General features: G+C 49.6%; 1 protein-coding gene, 1 long non-coding RNA gene and 1 pseudogene across 6 annotated transcripts in view; 1 reads left to right on the top strand and 2 right to left on the bottom strand.

Annotated features, from left to right (window-relative positions):
- The window catches only part of SEZ6 (seizure related 6 homolog), a 42,732-nt gene extending 42,243 nt beyond the window's left edge, over positions 1–489 (bottom strand). For all 5 annotated transcript variants that reach the window (XM_019739474.3, XM_019739475.3, XM_074320298.2 and 2 more), the window contains exon 1: positions 249–489. In XM_019739474.3, the coding sequence (XP_019595033.2) occupies positions 249–303 (55 nt within the window). In that variant the 5' untranslated portion in view covers positions 304–489. The remainder of the gene's footprint in view (positions 1–248) is intronic.
- A 464-nt stretch (positions 490–953) lies between these two features.
- Positions 954–10,509, top strand: LOC109451330 (uncharacterized). The gene is made up of 4 exons (XR_002137966.3): positions 954–1,089; positions 2,066–2,125; positions 2,804–2,875; positions 10,373–10,509. It is a non-coding gene; the product is annotated as an uncharacterized LOC109451330 (long non-coding RNA).
- Positions 9,087–9,523, bottom strand: LOC109451329 (NADH dehydrogenase [ubiquinone] 1 alpha subcomplex subunit 5 pseudogene; annotated as a pseudogene).
- Positions 10,510–17,980: the final 7,471 nt, after the last annotated feature.

The following is a 17,980-nucleotide window of genomic DNA, read 5'->3' as shown; positions in this document are numbered from 1 at the left end:
AGATCCGGAAAGATGATTAAAGGCGAGGTCTTGGCCGGGCGCGAATGGCGGGAGCCTCGGCAGCTTCCCGCCCGCGGAGCCCGCGCCCCGCCCGGCTCAGCCGGCGCGGGGGCAGCGCAGCCGGCGGAGCGCGGTGCCTGGGCTGGGCAGCTAGATACGCGGAGCTGGGCGCCAGGACGATGCTCCCTTTCCATTCCCGGGACCCCGCCCTCGCCCCCGTCCTACCGCCGGACGCCGGGGTCCCTTACCGTGAGCCAGGAGTGCCAGCAGTGAGGGCAGGAGCAGCAGGACTGCCGGACGCATGGTGTTGGTTGCAGCCGCGCCCCGGGTCGGGGCCGCGGCGGGAGGCTGGGGGGCTTAGCGAGGCGTGGGGAAAAGAGCAGGGTCCGGCTGGGGCAAGGGAGCGCGGCCGCCGCCGCCGCCGCCGTTGCCGCCAGCGCCTGACAGAATCAGCACCACGGCCAGCGCCTGGCGTCGGCGCCCGGGATCGCCGCGCGGGGCTGGGGGCGGGGGCGCGGGAGGAGCGGCTTACCGTAAAGTCTCAAGCAAAGGCGCAGAAGACCCAGCGGCCGGATCATAGGCTCCCGCGCCGCCGCCAGCTCAGGGGAAGCACTGCCCTGGTAATGTGGGCACACGGCCCCCACCCTTCCGCCCTGCCCACGCCCAGCCAAGCCTGTCACCCTCTTCCCCATTAGCAGCCTGCCAAGGAGGTGGGGTTCTAACCTGACTCTCCATGAGACAGCAAACTCCTCCCCACCTCTCTCCACCCCATCCTGGTACCTGAGGGCACCAAGGGTGACCTGGGAAGACGTCCGCGAGTGAGGCAGCTGGTGAGGCCCGCGTGCCCTTGTGGCAGCTCCGTCCTGGGCCGATAATGAAGATGGCTTTTGAGCGTACAAAGGACAATAAATTATTACTTTGCGCTCAATAAATGCCAGGGCTCCAGGCAGCTGCATCAGCATCAAACTGTGCTCACAGAAAAGCTTAATTATCAGGATATTATAGTTAAAAGCCAGTGGTACTTGTGTCCTGGAAAGACATTCTTCACTTGGCAGAAGGCAACGTGGGCCAAGCTGTGGACAGCTGAAGGTAATATCCTGAGTCCCCACGCAGCCCTGGATCTCCAGGACCCTGCCTTGCCTCTCCTACAGGACCTGAGAAGCCACAGTGCCAGCCAGTGAGAACAGACCCTTTCTACCTATCCCTGCCCAGGTTCCTGGAACTGATGGAGAAAATGGGACAGGCATGGGGTGGGGTGGGACATTTCCCTAAGGCTATTTTAGATGGATGTTGAAGGAATCCCAGAGGAGTAGCCAAGGAGGTTGTACCATTCAAGGGCATGGGAAAATAAGCTTTCAGGGCTCTGCTTGAGCTAAGGGGCAGCAAAGAGGGCAATCACAGCTATGCCATCCCAGAGGCTTATGTTTCTGGCTCCACGTATGGGCTCACTTGAGCTTCAGTGGATACAATATAACATGACCTTGTGACTGATGTTATCATTTCCTGTAGAGGAAAAGGAGGGTTGAACTCCCTGTGACCCCTAGGGAGAAGGACAGCTTTCTGTTTAGTTCTTTTCACATGTACTTGACTCCTCCCCAAAGTTTTCAGACCCCAGTCATTGTCAGTGCCCTTCCTAACCTCATCCTGGAAGCAGGTGGCAAGACTTCTGCTCTTAAGTCTCATCCCTCGGAGAGCCTTCCGGTCCTTGCCACCTTCACGGTCTTCCAGTTCTGCTCATCAGATTCTCTTCTTGTGCCTCTACTGCTGTAAAGAATCCCAGGCATCAGGCAGGTGGCGTGGAATTATCTGAGGGAGTCACTGGGAGAGAATTTCTTCACAGTCATTTCAAGAAGCTGAGAAAAAAGAGGGCAGTAGCAGAAGGATGGCAGAAGAGGGGGGAGTTGACACAAAGATCCGTGGTGAGGAGAGGAAGCCAGGAAAGAAGGTGCAGAGGGGAGGGAGAAAGAGTTGCGAACAGAGGAGAGAGGTGGAAGATTCCGTGACTAAGAGGAATGTTGGGGAAATATTGGTAAATGGCATGAGATTCATCCTTTTTTCTTTGAAGGTATTCCTGAGCTCCTTGATTACTGGACCTCTCTAGACTAACAAGCTTAGGCAGAGGAAGGTGAGTCATGACCCACGGATGAACTTTGTATGCCAGGATGATTCATGGGGATTTAGAAGCTGGTGGTAGGCTTGTCTCCTGGCAGCTGGGCTCCTTGGTGGGCTCACAAGAAGGAGGGTGAGAGGAGCCACTCAAGAACGTGCTATACCACCCTCCCTATTGCCCCAACAAATCTAGGCATTGAGAAGGGGTCCAATAGAGACTACAAGTCCCAGAATGCAACACTCTGTCCTGACCTCAGAGGGTGTACTGTATGATGGGAAGAATATGCACCTGGGCTGTCCTTCCCTTTTAAAAATGGTCAATGTAGTCTCCAAGCAGTGGGTTCCCAGTTAGGTTGAGGCAGAGCGTGGGCCAACTGGGAAGCAGTAGAGTTTCTGTCAAGCACCATGTCTCATGCCCTCCAAAGGGTCCATTCTGCCCAGACCTTAGCATCACCTACAAATTGAGGACAATAACATGTCGGAGGGGACATTCAGCTGTATGCTGCGGGCTCATTGTGTACTCAAGTTACATACACATTTGAAAGTGGCAGCCTGGGGAAACCTGCAAGGTTCCCTTCACTTGTCTCATTTCTCCCACTTTTTTTTTGTCTCCCACCTGGCTGTTTGCCCCCAGAGGACCCTGGTTTCCCTTGTCTATGCAATTGCTTGCTTAATTTTCTGTCTTCTTTACTAGTTGTCAACACTGTGAAGGCACAGAGCATGTCTGTCTCCTTTACGTCCAACCTACCCCACTCCTTGGCACAAGGTAGATGCTTAATAAATATTTGTGAATAAATGATGGTGTGGGGTGGGGGAGGGAGCGTCTAAAGCCCACGGCTGTTTATTGGTGTCAAATGACTATTGTGAGATAATGGAGAAGGAGACAATTGCTTCTTTTGGGGGCTGAGGATTGATCACTGAAAGCTTTACACAGCAGGCAGGTGCATTGAAATTAAGTCTTAAATATGTTTCAGGTTTAAGTCAGTGGAGAGGAAGAGGGAAGACATCCAAAGTTGAGGGAGTGGCTTATGCAAAGGCAAAGTGGTGGAAAATGCAAACTAGTCTGGGGTCAAAGAGAAGACCAGTTTTAGTGGAGGAGGGAGTCCCTGCAGGGATGAAGGGGGAAGGACTGGAGTAGGCTGGGTGGGGTCAGGTTTTGTGGGCCTCTGAGCCACAGGACATCCTTGGTGACTACAGTGAAAGGGTTATCCCATCACAAAGATATTTGCACCAAAACAAGGGAGTCTGGAACTATTAAGGAGGGTTTTCAAGCAGTAAAACAAATAATCAAGTGACAGGAACAGAGGGGTTCACTGCTGACTCAGAAAGTGGGGTCTGAGTTATAATGGCTGTGTTAGGACTGAAAGCCAGAGAGAGGGAAGAAGGGTTCTCCAGTTCCAGGGACCCTCACAGGCTCTGGCCAGAGAGTGCCAGTCATCTAGCCCACATCCCTGGAGAAACCAGCCTCACTTTCCCACTTCCAAACAGCCCATCAATTTGTGGGATCACAGGCACGTTGGTAACTTATTTTAAAGTCTCTGTCTGGATGACATTTGCTTTCTGAGAGAGAGGAGAAGAAAATTAGTCTTTGCAAAGGTTCCAAACTAGAGCTACATCTTCTGTGGAGACGGGGGTGGGGGGGAGGATTTTAGAGTTTCAGGGAAGCAAGGGCAGGGGCTGCCACCTCACTCTAGAGACCCCAGGGGCACAGAGCTACCTGCTCACCTCAGAGGGGGCTCCCAGACCCTGAAGCATCTGTAAGAGTCTGGGATGCTACGGCTCCAGCCAGGCTTCCTAGAGTACCCAAAGTCAAGCCTTTGAATTTAGGGACAGAAGGAGGGCCCTTTCCTGGTAAATGGGGATTCCTGGCTCCTGAGCATTTTGCTCCCTCTTCTACAGATCAGCTGTAGTAGAGACCAGGGAGGATGGAGACAGCAGCAGAAAGTGGTTTGATGTAAGCTGCTTTCCATCTCCAACCCAAGGCCTCCAGCCTGCCCACCACCCCCACTCAAGGCCTTTGATCCTCCACAGCTCCATAAATATTTAATGCCACCAGCTGGGCAGAAATGAGGCAGGTGGTGGAATAGGGAGACTGGGGATAGGACTTAAGATCCCCGATGTTGGCTAGATTATCTTCATGTCGGAGCCCTGGGATGATGGGAGGAGGCCTTCCCCCTCCATGTGACAGGGGAAGTCCCAGGGTTCAAGTTTGTGGCAGTAATAACTCTTTGAAAACCCACCAAGGGGCTGAGAATAAAACAAATAATCAATTGTAGAAGCCCAATCCCCAGTTTGATTGAAGGAGAAAGATGAAAGTTAAATGACAATCAAATGCAAATACAGCTCAACAAACACCACAGCAATTACCAGGCGCAGGAACCACATGGTACTTATAAGACAGCAGGGGTTGACAGTTTAGAAGCCTGGGCCTGTGCAGAGGTGATGGGAGTGGGGCCATTTTAATGGACAGTTAAATAGATGCAAAACCTCCCCTGTATCTACTTTGCATATACTGCTAATGCATGGGGAACTGGAATACTGGCATCCAGAGGGAGGTCATGCCACCTTCTCTGGCTGCCTCTGTGTCATTTCAGAATATAAGAGGACCTGAGGAGTGCCTGGGAGGTGAGGCCAGAGTGGGCTCTTGGATCAGAGGACCTTGAGGGGGTCACACCAGTCTCTTCACCCCAGCTGGTGCTGAAGGGATGAGGGCCGAGGTTGAAGGGAGCCAGTAGGGTCCTTTGGGAAAGGGTTCAAGGTACTGGCCTTCCAACAGCCCAAAGACCCGGGAGAGAGCAGCCTTTATCCTCTAGATTTGCATAATGCTTTGCATCTCATTTGAATGCTATTAATTTGGTGTCAGGCTAGGTTGGCACAATGTAGAAAAGAGAACAGCTGGCCTTCTCCCTCCCCTCTGTACCCCGAGTCTCACCCTGAGTATAGCCCTCTCTAACTTGGGGGGCATGAGACCTCCAGTTCTGCTACCACCTCAGTGTTCCCTGGCACTTAGAGAGTCTCTTGGTGAAACCAGCTCCTAAAAGCCAAGGCTTCCTGGGCAGTGGGGCCACCTACAGAGTTATACAGGAGGAAGAAGAAAGGACACCCCCCCCATGGGTCGGTGGCTCTCACCAGAACCAAAGAAACCACGGGAGTGTGCTAGCAGCCTTTTCCCTAAGCAATCAGGGGGCTTGGTTTGGAAAGGGCCCAAAGATAATAACCCAGAGAGGGAGGGAACAAAGACAGGTGATAATCCCAGAGAAATATAGAGGGTTCTCGAAATAAAACTATCTCAACTCCATATTTCCAGTGCTTCAACTTACATAAACTACATCTGTCCAGAGGCATGGGATTTATGGTAGTGTGGTTCTGGGGCTGGGGACCTGTGTCCCCATATGATGAGGGAGTGGGTCACCAGGTGGGGTGAGCTCCTGAGAAAGGGGGAGGAGACTCAAGGTATGCCCTGTGGGTTGCCCCTGGCAGGTGGGCTTTAGGGGACTAAGTGAGCTGGGGGTGGGGGTGGAGGAGCAAAGCTTGCCAGGCTGGCTCAAAGGCATCTTAGTTCTTTCCTATGTGGAGCCAGCTGGGATGCCCCACTGGGATGCCTGAGTGGCCTGACCTGGAATCTTGGCCAATAGATATGAGAATATTTATGCACAGGACGAGCAAGAAGAAGGTGCCAATAAACAAAAGCTGGTCTCCTTTGGTCATGAAGTGCATCTCCACCTTACAGAACTGCCCCCCACCTTTGGGAACTAGGGCAGGATGGGGAAGGCATGAACAAATATCCTAGCCAGGTTGACCTGGTGCCCCTGTCCCTGACAGTACTCACCTGAGTCAGGCTGTGACTGGAGCAGAAGAAGGCTCCTCCCCTTTTTATGCCCGAGACAAAATTAGGGCGTTGCTTTGAATAATGTGACAGGATAATTGGATTTTCCCCTTCGAGCAAACCCAGGCATGAAGCTTTGGAATTACATAAAAGATGGACTCGTAGCTGGTTCATATTTTACAGAAAGGCGTTAAGTATTTCCTCTTTTAAAAGACTGCCACATACATTTAAAGCAGACTCATAAAAATTTAGTATGTTCCATTTTTTTAGAAGTTAGCCCCTGAATCCAGTGGGCTGTTCTTGATCTCTAAAAATAAGGATACTACCACCATTTATTATTTACTGTTACTGGGCACTGAGCTGGAGGATTTAACTATATCCTCACAACAATCCTATGTGGTAGGTACTGTTATTGTCCCCATTGTACAGATGAGGAAACTGAGGCTCTGGGAGGCTAAGTGATTTGTAGCTAGTTAGTGGTGAAATCAAGATATACTACCGGGGTGGCTGGATGGCTCAGGTGGTTAGAACACGAGCTCTGAGCAACAAGGTTGCTGGTCTGATTCCCACATGGGCCAGTGAGCTATGCCCTCCACAACTAAGATTGAAGGACAACTTGACTTGGAGTTGATGGGTCCTGGGAAGAACACACTGTTCCCCAATAAAGTCCTAGAAATACACACTGTTTCCCTTCCCCAATAAAAAAAAAAATATCTATCTATCTATCTATCTATCTATCTATCTATCTATCTATCTCCAAAGCAGAGCAGAAAGGCATAGGTGCCCACTGGCTCTTTGCAGGAGCCAGTGTGGGAGGGATCTCAGTTTTCTTGGACCTCCTGCTTCTGCCCTGGGTTCACCTCTAGGAGGCCTATGCCTAGATGCTTTCCTTTGGTGCAGCCCATGGAGGGTGGGCCGCTTGGAACAGGCAGGGCAGGGCTGGTTACTTATTAACTCATTCATTAGACAAATATTTATCAAGTATTCATTGTGCTAAGTGCTGGAGACACAAAGGTGAGTGAAAATAGACACTGCCCCTGCGTGTTCAGAGCTCACAGTCTAGAATGGGAGACTTTACCCAGAGCCACCTGACTGAATGCAAAACTGCAATACAGCTGGTGCTCAGGAGAGATTCAAAGTGCTGTGGAGGCCTGCACTAGGGATTGGACCTAGTCAGGGAGGGCTTCCTGGCAGACGCAGTGATTGTGCGGTCAAAGAATGAGCATGAGTTATGTGATGAAAGAGGGAAGGGAAGTGCATTCCATGTAGAGGGAACAGCATGTGCAAAGTCTTGTGGTAGGCAGGACTAAGAGATGGGTAGTGGAGCTGGATCACAGAGAACAAGAAGTGTGGAGTGGGATGCAGCGAGAGAGGTAGGCAGGTGCACAGCTCCAAAGCTTAGGGGGTCTGTACGTGATCGCTAGGCTCCCCCCCTGCCCATCCCTCCATCCATTCATCTGTCCATGCACTCACTCATCCTTCACCCAACCACCTGCCCAGTTCATTCATCACCATTTCATTTATTTACTGAATGAGGGAACATTTATGGAGCACGTGGTGTGTGCTAGGATCTCAGTTGGGGTTTGGAGAGGCAGAGCCCTGAAGGAGCTCCCGGATGGGGAGGGGAGATAGAGTAATGAAGCATGTCTATCTCAACAAGGTGCTTAAACAGGGCGATGAAAGCCCTAGAGGCTGTCTCAACATGGTTCAAACTTTCTAAGGCAAGAAAACATCATCCTTTCCAGGCGGATCTTCCAGGCACACGTTCCTCCTGCCATCTAATCTCATTCCTTTGTGTTACAAAAGTAGCCCACTTCTTACAGCCCTAAAGTAGGAAATGTTTCTGCTGTGCCTTTTCATTGATCCTTTTTTGGGATCTCAGAGGCATCTCAGTCTAGGAGAACACAGGGAAACTTGGTCAGGTCTCCCTCAGATATCAAAATCCAGCTCCAGACATTTCCTTTTCTGAGCATGAAAATAGAACAGAAATCTCCAATGCCCCTCAATTCTAGCCATGCATTCCCACCCTCCACTCCTCCTTGAGCTAGTTGTCCTCTGCTTGTGACATCACAAAGGTCTCTATGACAACCAATTGTGAGGTCACCCATCCTTAAAGCAACAGACTCCACGGGGCCAGATAATGACCTGGAGGAGAGAGGGAGAATGCAAAATGGGGTCCTGAGAGGGAACCCATCTCCTGCTGGGAATGGGGAAGGCCACCCAAGACCTGTGGGAGCAAGGACGATTCCATTGTTAGCCCATTTTCAGAGAGGGGTAAAACAGCGTTTTTGTCTTCTCCCTCACTGAAAAGCTTCTCCACTGACACTGAGCCCCTCTAAGAGCCCATGAAGGAAGAGCTTCACATAATCTGACTCAGATGGGCTGTGGAGATTGATGGCACCTGCTGAGCAGCATCCTGGCATCACTGACTTGGCGCCATGTACCCCTGGCAATGGGGGGTAGGAGCATGGTTCTGGTCTCAGCCCCACTGGCTGGGAGGGGCTGGCCGAGACCTGGCCCAGGTTTGAGCCTTGAATTCCCCATCAGGGAGGGACTGAGGGTGTGAATATGCTAAGGAGCCCTGTTTCATGACTTACAGGATACGCAACAGATTGGCTTAATGCTGTTGGGTCTGCCTGTGTCTTCTGTGACTAAGCAGAGGAAGTTGCTGTGAGTGGACAAGGGCGGAGCTTAGCACGTGCAGGGTACTCTCAGCGAGGGCTGGGTGGGCCTGCGGGCTCCTCTGAGGCCCATACTGGTGGTTTGCAAGAGCAAGGCCTGTGGAAATGGAGACAGCTCATCAAGAGGCTGAGGGACATCCTGGACAATGCCCAAGCTTTGATGTAAGGCCTGGGTTCAAATTATCCCAGCATTATGCTTGCCTTGGGCAAATTTCTGAGGCTCTCTGGGCCTTCACTTTTTTACCTGTGAAAGGAAAATGGTGCTACTTGCCTGTCAGAGAAGTATTCAGTGAGATAACCTGTAGAAGGTCTTGGCATGTAATCGGTGCTCAATAAATGCTTGTTATATTCATTGTTCTATCCCCTCAGTCCTTAGCCTAGGGTTTTGCATATTATATGTGCTTTGTTAATGCTTGTGACTGTAAGTGCTGCGTGAGGAATAGAGGGTAATGTTTAGAGCCAGGGAAATCAGTGGACCTGGATTCAAATCCTGGTCTTTACCAGCTATGCTTCTTTTTTTTCCCCCTCCTGTCAACACAGGATCATTTAATGATGATTACATTGGCCATTTCCATTGGTTGACTGGAGGCTCTTCCACTAAAGGCTCCCATGGTTTCCATTGTATCAATTTTCTTGCCAGACGTAGTTCATTTTCAGCCTGGAGAATAACCTCATCTATTTGGCCACCCCGAAGTTGGTCTTCTAATTTTTTAACATCTGGTTCTGTTTTAACCACATCCAGTTTCTCACTTGTAATATGTTCTGTATACGCTCTACATGTGGCATTTTAAAGGATTTGCTCGAGAGCATCAAGAATCTGTGTGTATAACATTCTTAGCCTCTCCTGTGGACTCTCACATACAGCCACTCCCACAAGGCCAGTGGTCTTCTTCAGCACGCCCGCCATGACAGTACCCCAGCTATACCTCTTTGTGCCTCAGTTTTCTTAACAGTAAAATGAGAGATAGTGATTCTCCTTATAGGGTTGCTGAGGACTAAATGTGGCAGGTAGAGAGCACAGCCTGGTACACGTTAAGTGCACGGGGGACTGTGGCAATTATGCTTGGTCTTGAGTAGGGCAGTTTCTGCACATGCCATAGTTTCTGTCCACTGTCAGTTTTAAGGAAATGCGAGTTAATCTGTGGGATGTCCAGAACTGGAAAGTGGGTGAGTCTCAAGACGGGCATAAGATGGCAGCACCCCCAGGACGGGGTCACCCCTCCCTCTCCAGATTCCCTTAGTGTGGACACCAGGAGTGCTGCCCTGCTCGCACCAGTCCCAGGAGCTGGGTCCCCAGCTGGATTGCTGTTTCTTGAAGTCAGGGCTGGGCTGTGTCTCACTCATCTGTGAAGCCCGTTAACATCTATCATATGGCAGAAGCTTAGCAGCAGGTAAAGGGAACCAAATTAGATGAGATCTTAATAATCAAACTGACTAGCATGTATTCTGCACATACCCCATGCCAGGCTCTGTTCTAAGCATTTTGCATGTCGTTGATCCTCAGAACAACCTGTGAAGTAGATAGTATTATCCGTTTTAAAATGAGGAAACAGAGAGTCTAAGTAACTTGCCCAAGGTCACACAACTAGTAAGCAATGATGGGGCTGGAATTTGAACCTAGGCTACCTGGCTCTAGAACCTGTCCCCTTAACTCTCACATCACCCCCAGCCACATGGACCCTGTCCATCCATTTTGCCACATCTGCCACCACCAGTTCCTCTACCAGTTCTCCCTCCTGCCCCTCTTTTCTTCCAGCTGAGCCTGGGCCCAATGCAGCCCGAAGAATGCAAATTCTCCTGAAACCGCCTCAGCCATCTGCCTCCCTCTCTGCTGAAATAAAGTTGCTGCTGCTGCTGCGACTGCCACCATCACAGCCAAAGCCACCACTGGATCCCTTGCTTATTTCAAGTCCTCCTAAAGCTTGTTGAGTTCTTAACTTATTAAAGATAAGCACATGGAAATAGGGAGCAAATCTCTTTATTTATGACATAATCTCCAGCCCAGAAAAGCGGCAGGAACAGTGTTGCCTATATTAGGGAACCAACAGGAAAAAAATCAATTAGATCCGCCAGAGCGTTTCGCTATTAGCTTTCTTCTGATGTTTCTCTGAAGGCTGGCCGAGGGGTCTCTACCAGCCACTGAGCTGGAGGAGAGAGGAGAGCGCTGTAGGAACAGAGAAAGGAATGTTTCAAGAAAGGCAGCAGACCAGGTTTCCAGGCACCAAAGTCTCTCCATCCATAGTCTCCTATACTGCTTCCCTAACCTCAGCCAGGACGTCCTTATGTTGGTTTAACTTCCATGTTTTTTTATTTTTGCTGCAGTTTCAGCTGGTGTCTTTAGGGACATTGGGAGTCAGCTAGTTATTGTTTGCTTCTTGTAGACCTGAACCCCAAGTCTGATCATGTTTCTGCTAGATCCTTTGAGGGCAGGATCCTCTTCTTCCTGGAAGTGGATTATTCTGGAGGGGTTCTTGTTGGCTGATGTGCTGTCCAGTTATATGCTGCTGAGTAAAGCTGCTTGGGACCTGCAGCCACCTTATGAGGTCCTCATGTCCTCTGCCTGCCTCCACGAGCAACTTCCAAGCTGTCTCCCAGAGATATAGTTCTCTCTTATTCCTGAGAACCCCCAGCAAGGGGGATGCTCCGGCTCCCGTAGAAACCCAGATTTCTTTTCCTCAAAGGCAAGGGATCATGGCTTGTCCACTAATTTTTCCTCAGGGCCAAGCATGTAGCAGGCACTCAATGAATATTCATTGAATCAATAATTGTTATAATAATAGCTCCATTGATTGCTCTCTTGGTGCCAAAGCTGAGAAGGGCAGGTGCTTTGTTACCCAAAGTAGGACCCTCTGCTTCTCCCTGAACCAGAAGACAGCCCAGAAGAGGCCTCCAGTCTTGTTTTGTCTTGTTTGGCCAGGAGCAGCAGTAGCAGCAGTTGTGAGGAGTATTACAAGCCTTACTTTACAGAGGAGGAAACAGACTTAGAGAGAAATACTTGTCCAGTCTAATAAGTGAATGAGATGCTGTATCCATCTGCTTTCAGTCATTAGGAAGTCCTTCTTGCGGTCTAACCCAAACCTTTCCTGTTTCAGCAGCACCAGTTTCTTCTCTGGCCCATGGAAGCAGAGAACAGCATTCCTACCCATGCAAATTTCCCTCAGTTTATGAGTGTCCACCAGCTCTTTGCACCGGTTGACCCCCAATGAATATTAAACACCAAACCTCACAGGGGCCAGCTCTGCAGGGCAGGCAATGGATGAACCCTCATCATGCCTGTTCATTATTATAATTAATATTGAGCCAGGGTTGGTGGTGACCTCGCCCTCACCAGGTATTTGGGTTATTTTAGAAGCTTATTCAGATCAATGACAGACAGCTCCAAATAGATAAACTCCCTGCCATCCAGACGAATCAATTGCAACACTGCCGTCACAACAAGCCCAAGAAATCAATCTGATTTCAGGCGACATGGTAACTCAGCGCCGGGCAAGCTGGTTTTAATTTCCGCGTGGCTGAGACCCAGCTTCCTCTGCTCACTGGAGCACCCTTCTTTCCCAGCTGGTATTCCATACACACAGGTACCCAGGGCCCTCAGAGGGCTCAGGCCAAAAGGCAGTCATATGGAAGACAGGGTGACTGGGAGGCTGTGTGACCTTGAGGAAGACTCCTGAACCCCCAGACCCAGGAGGAGCTGACTCAGATCTGCTGCTGGGATTCTTGTTTTGCTGGCTTCAGCTCCAATTTTTCCGCTGCCCTCTGCAAAAACCAAGCCTGGGGGCCTTTCTGGGCTGCCTCCCAAATCAGGGAGCTGCAGAGGTAGTCTGCCTACCTTAAGCACCAGATCAATGGCCCTTCTTGGAGATGGACTTTGTCTAGCAGGGCAGCAAAAAGCTCACCAGAACAGATATAGCCATTTATTGGGAGCTTACTCTATGCCCAGGTACTGCTAAGTACTTTACATACCTCATCTTCTGAACCCTCACAACAGCCCAAAGAAATAGGGAACAATTATCTACATTTTATAGAAGAGGAAAGCAAAGCTCAGAGAAGTTAAGTAACTTGTCCTGAGTCACAGAGTTTGCAAGTGGTAGAGTGTGGATTTGAACCCAGGTCCCTAAGCCTTTGCCACCACCCTGTCCTAAAGATGATATCAGAGATACCCTCATTCTCCCCCTGCCTGGATCTTGTCTGGTTAAATGAAGCCATTGCTTTTCCTCCAGTCTGCCAGGGAAAGGGAGCCTCTCTCAGGAATTCTCACAACTGGCAAATGTTCCCTGAACTTTCACTTTGATGCTCTAGATACTGAATTGAGGGTGTTGAGGAGCTGAGCGGGTCAGGAGGTCAAGCTGTCTACCTTCCCACACTCCAGCTTCTACTCCCCTTTCTTCCTCCCAGCCCTGTTAGTTTATCTAGGTGGTGAGGAGCGGTGCCTGGGACAGGCAGCAGGGTTTTGGGAGATGTGGTTTTAGGGTCAGCTGATCTGGGACCAAATTCTAGCCCAATCCCTTATTAGTTGAATACCCAGGGCAAGTCTCTTAACCTCCTGGAACTTCATTTATCTGGTATATAGAGCGCGGATGCTCTTACCCAAACCACAGGTTGTGAGGGGAAGTGCCCAGGACAGTGCCCAGCATGGAGCAGGTATCAGCATATGTTGGGTCCCTTTCCCCCCTCTCTCAGCCCTCTTTTTTCTGGAACCCCTTGCCTTGGATGCACAGTTCTGAATGGCCAAGGTCAGGGCTTTTCAAATATATTTTAGCTGAGAAACTCTTTAATCAGGAGACACATTATGAGGAAGGCAAGGATACAGATGAAAGGGAGTTGGTCAGGTGGCGATTCGGGGCTGGGAGCTCTCCTGCTCCTGTCCTTCTCTCACCCCAGGCCCCTAGTAGGCCCCCCGTAGGCCCCCAGTACTTTGACCCAGCCCTGTGCTGGCTGACATTTGGTCCGAACTTTAGCTCTCAACCATCAGCTAACTTGAGCCTATTCTGGATTTAGAGCAGGACAATTTAGGTGCTAAGTGGACAAACCTGCCCCTGGCCAGAGGGAGGCCACGAATCGATCTCCTTTGACATGGTGGTGTTGGGCATTGTAACTGGGGAGGCATAGATCTGGGGCCAGATGGTGTGGATTGGGAAGGGGATCTTCTGTCTGTCCTGTGAAGTAATGTGCCTGGGAGGGCTCTTGTGGGAGGTGGACACCTATTCATCAGACTCAGAAGCTTGTGTTCTTCCCTGAGGGACGCAGGGACGTCTGGACTCTGAAGCCTAGCAATGGAGAGTGACATACCACATCACACAGCTAGCAAGTGACAGAAACAGATACAAACACAGGCCTATATGGATCCAAAGGGCTGGGTTGCCCCCAATCCCCACCCCATTTCTCTTTTCCATCCAGCGGCTGCCCCTCTGCATTCAACTGTCTATGAGCCCTTTCACCCACCAAATATAGAACAGGAAGAGAGAAACTCAAATTATAGCAGGAGGGAATGGAATGGGATTAGCTCCTGGGAAGGACTTCCTGACTCATTAACTGGTCTCTAGGATAACTCATTAGAGAGGCAGTGTGATTTCTCTGAAGGGGGTCTCAGTTCAGCTGTCTTCTTGTGGCTCCCACTTCCTGAAAGCTACTGAAACACCAGATGACCTCTGATGTGTGTGGCTTTGTCTTTTATTTTTTGAATGTGTAATACCTACTCAGGGTGTGGAGGAAGTCTGTTCAGTGAAAATTCTCCCAGTTCTCCTCCCCAGAGGCAAGCAATGTTCTGTGTTTCCTATCTAGACATACACAAGCAAATAGGGACACACATTCTCTTTCTTTAGTCCTATTTTTAATACACAAGATGTAGCATACCCTGTGCCTATGCGTGCTATTCTGTGCCTTGCTTTTGTCACCTGACAATATATCTTGAAGATTACTCTGAGTCAGTACATAAAGAGCTGCCTTACTCTTAGGTGTCTTTTTATGGTCACAGGCTTCTGGGAGCTCAGAAGTAATCACATCTGGTTTGATTAGCTTCACATTTCCATTTACGACATCCCGGCCCAGAGAAGGCAGGAAAGCTCTCCAAGGTCACGCAGCAAGGACTAGGGACACACGCCACCTTCTCCCCCTCCTCTGTCCCCAGCTCCTGTCCCCCAGCCCCTCAAGGCTGAGCGCTACTCAGGGAGGGAAGGACGGGGAGGGGGTGGTCCCTGATTGAAATGCTCTTCTCACTGCTCACTTGCAATCGGCACCATGTCGGTGCGGCGGGGCGCGGGCGCGGGCCCGGCCTCCGGCACCCGGTGCGGAGCAGTGGGCGGGGGCAAGCGCCCACGTGGAAGCAGGGGAGGCCGTTAATTCCCCGGGAAACCCGCGCGGCGTGCTTCCCGGTAATGAGCTCCCGGGCCCGAGGTGAGCGTCCCCGGCTGCTCATACGGCAGCCTCGTGCCACCAAAGAAAACGAGCCCGTTTTTTCTTCCGTGCCTGACAGCTCATTAGAAGAATTAATTTACTCCTGCGTTTGCAGTTTAAAGGACATTATTTACTGGTTAATTGTTGTTATTACAAAATGTTAAATATCATTATTTATTTCCCAGGCCCTGACAGCTTCTCTGACAGGAATTTATTAGGTGAGACGGTAGCACCGGTGGGCGCCCCTGTGCGGAGCAAGGCGAAGGTAGTGGGTTGGCCCTGGGCCTAGGTCTCTGGGAAGGGCAGGGCAGGGACAGAATGGGAGGGGCCCACCCCAGGACAAGTGACCTTTGGCACCTCTTCATCCTCCATTTCTGCCCCTTGTGTGTGTGTGTGTTGCGGGATGGGGTGGGAGACAGGGGGCAGCATTTGCATAAAGCTGCAGTTTGGGGGTCAGGGCGGCAGCTTTCAGAGGCTCAGTGGCCAGAATGAAGCCTGAACTTTGGGTCTCGCCCTTAAAAGGTTTCCCCAAGAACATACGCCTTCAGGCCACTTTCTTGGACTCACAGAATTTAAGAGCTGGAAGGGAGTGAGTGGTCAGCTGGTGTTCAGATCACAAACTGGTGGTCTCCAGGCTGTAAACGGCCTATGGATTTGACTTTGACCTGTTCAGGAGACTTCACATAAAATATAGTTTCTGGCTTCTCAAAAAATCAGAAAACCTTGCCACTCTTGGCAGAGACCAGCTGGCACTGAAGGGCAATACCATTCAAGGGCATGCCTGCTCTCTAACTACTGTACCCTCTACCCTTTGCTTTCCTCCCTACGTAATTTTCCTCTGTGGGCATTTGAGTTTTCAACCCCTGATCTGGTCTAATAGGTGAAGAAACTGAGCCCAGAGTGGTTAAGCCTCTGATGGCCAGGACCACGGCCTAGCCCACTTTTCACCCCACCATACTGCCTCTGAATCTCTCTGCTCCCACCTCCTCTAGATCTGGGTTGGAGTGAGTTTGGGCAGGGTGCTCAAGTCTTCTGTCAGCCTCGGGGCCAGGAAGGAGAAGCAGCCTAGAACTTTCAAGGATCATGGCCATAAATAGCATTCATTTGTTCATTTGGCAAATAATTTCTGAGGACCTACTAGCTGACATATAAAAATGATTTGGGGTGGCCGGTTGCTCAGTTAGTTAGAGCATGGTGCTGGTAGTACCAAGATTGCCAGTTCGATCCCCGCATGGGCCACTGTGAGCTGTGCCCTCTTTAAACAAACAAACAAACAAACAAACAAACAAACAAACAAAAAATGATTTGGACATAAATCCTGCTCTCCAGGAACTTGGTCTGGTGAGACTGTGTGAAACAAGCATATAATTACAATGCAGGGTTATGAATGAGTGGTAGATGCATGGGGCAGCCCAGAGGAAGGAGGGGTGACTGGCAGGGCTGGACGGGGTCCAGGGAGGAGGCTTTTCAGGGGAGGGAATTAATACTTCACGGAGCACATTCTAGGCTGGGTGGGCTGCCTGAGTCGTACACAGACACATTGATATTGAAAATACCTATCGTTGTGAACACACAATGTGATATGTAGATGATGTAATACAGAATTGTACACCTGAAACCTATGCAACTTTACTAACAATTGTCACCCCAATAAACTTAAATTAAAAAAAAATACCTATTGTCAATTGATAAATAGTGGCTACCCCAGGAGATGCTCCCCTGAGGGTGGATGTCTGGCAGCTGCTCCAGCTCTGGGGAACCTCTGTTCTGACTGGACAGCACCCTTGCCACACAGTCTATCAATCATGACCCACACCTCACAACCAGTCTATGGGGCAAGGCTGTTACCCTCATTTTACAAGCTAGGGATCTGAGGCTCAGAAACGGAAGTGGGTACTGGCAGATGAGATGGGCCCGGAGAAAGAGGAAGAGAAGACTATTGTCAGAAACCCAACACCCAGCCCCGGGAAATGTGGATCTTTTGAGCAGACTTCAAACAACGTTCCTATAGACAAGGTCTTTGGCCCCAGTCCTTTCTGGCCCAGGCACCTGACAGCACCAGGTAGCCTCAAGGAAATTTTGGAGAACCAAAGGGAGATGAAAAGTCCTTTGTAAAAGTATGAAAACGAACTCAACTGAACCATTACTGTTGCTATGCTATAAAGTATTATAAAGTTATTTCTGGCTGGCAGCCTGGTTTATTTTAGACCCTACCTCATTTCTTCCAGGTTATAGGCCCTAATTCCTTGCCTGGTGAGACAGGGACTAGCGTTATTGAAGTGAATCCTGAGCAGGTTCAGAAACTATAACCACAGCTTGAAGAATTTTACAGATTCCCAGAATATCAGGGCTTGCCATCCTTCGGAGGTCTTCTCCACCAGCCCCCTCATTTTATTTTATCGCCATGTTAAAATTCAAAAATTTTTTATTCATTTTTTTGAATGGGTAACCCGTGCTCAAGGTGTAAAATTCCAAAGATATAAAAGAGTACATTCCTCAGAGGCAGCCAATGTGATCAATTCCTTATTTTACTGTATTTAAAAATAGTATCGTTTCTCTTCTGTTCATGTACAGAATACAAGAATTCCTGCAGAAGGAAATAAAAATCATATACAATTCTACTATTTAGAGCTGAACACTGTTAATATTTTGGTAGATAATCAGCGAGCCTTTTCTCTTTGCATAGACACACATATCTATAGTCACAAACTTGCATAACCTGATGTTATTATTTGTTTACATTAAATATGGTTCTTAAAAAAAAGGAAGGCCTGAGAAGATACAACTAAATGCTAATAAGGGGTCCCTTGAGAGGAACAGGATTGGGTTAGGATTAAGGTGGGGGGGCATCGCTTTATCTTAATTATTTGAAACTTTTTAGAATAAAAGTATAATTGTATCTTACTTCCTCCCAGTATTCCAGAATCTGATTTTTAATAATTGCATCAGAAGGCTACTATTTAACCAATCC

The sequence above is a fragment of the Rhinolophus sinicus genome, chromosome 12, assembly GCF_057876585.1.
Source record: "Rhinolophus sinicus isolate RSI-liver-muscle chromosome 12, RSI-T2T, whole genome shotgun sequence".
In the NCBI taxonomy this organism is placed as follows: domain Eukaryota; kingdom Metazoa; phylum Chordata; class Mammalia; order Chiroptera; family Rhinolophidae; genus Rhinolophus; species Rhinolophus sinicus.
This window is presented reverse-complemented; position numbering and strand designations above follow the sequence as displayed.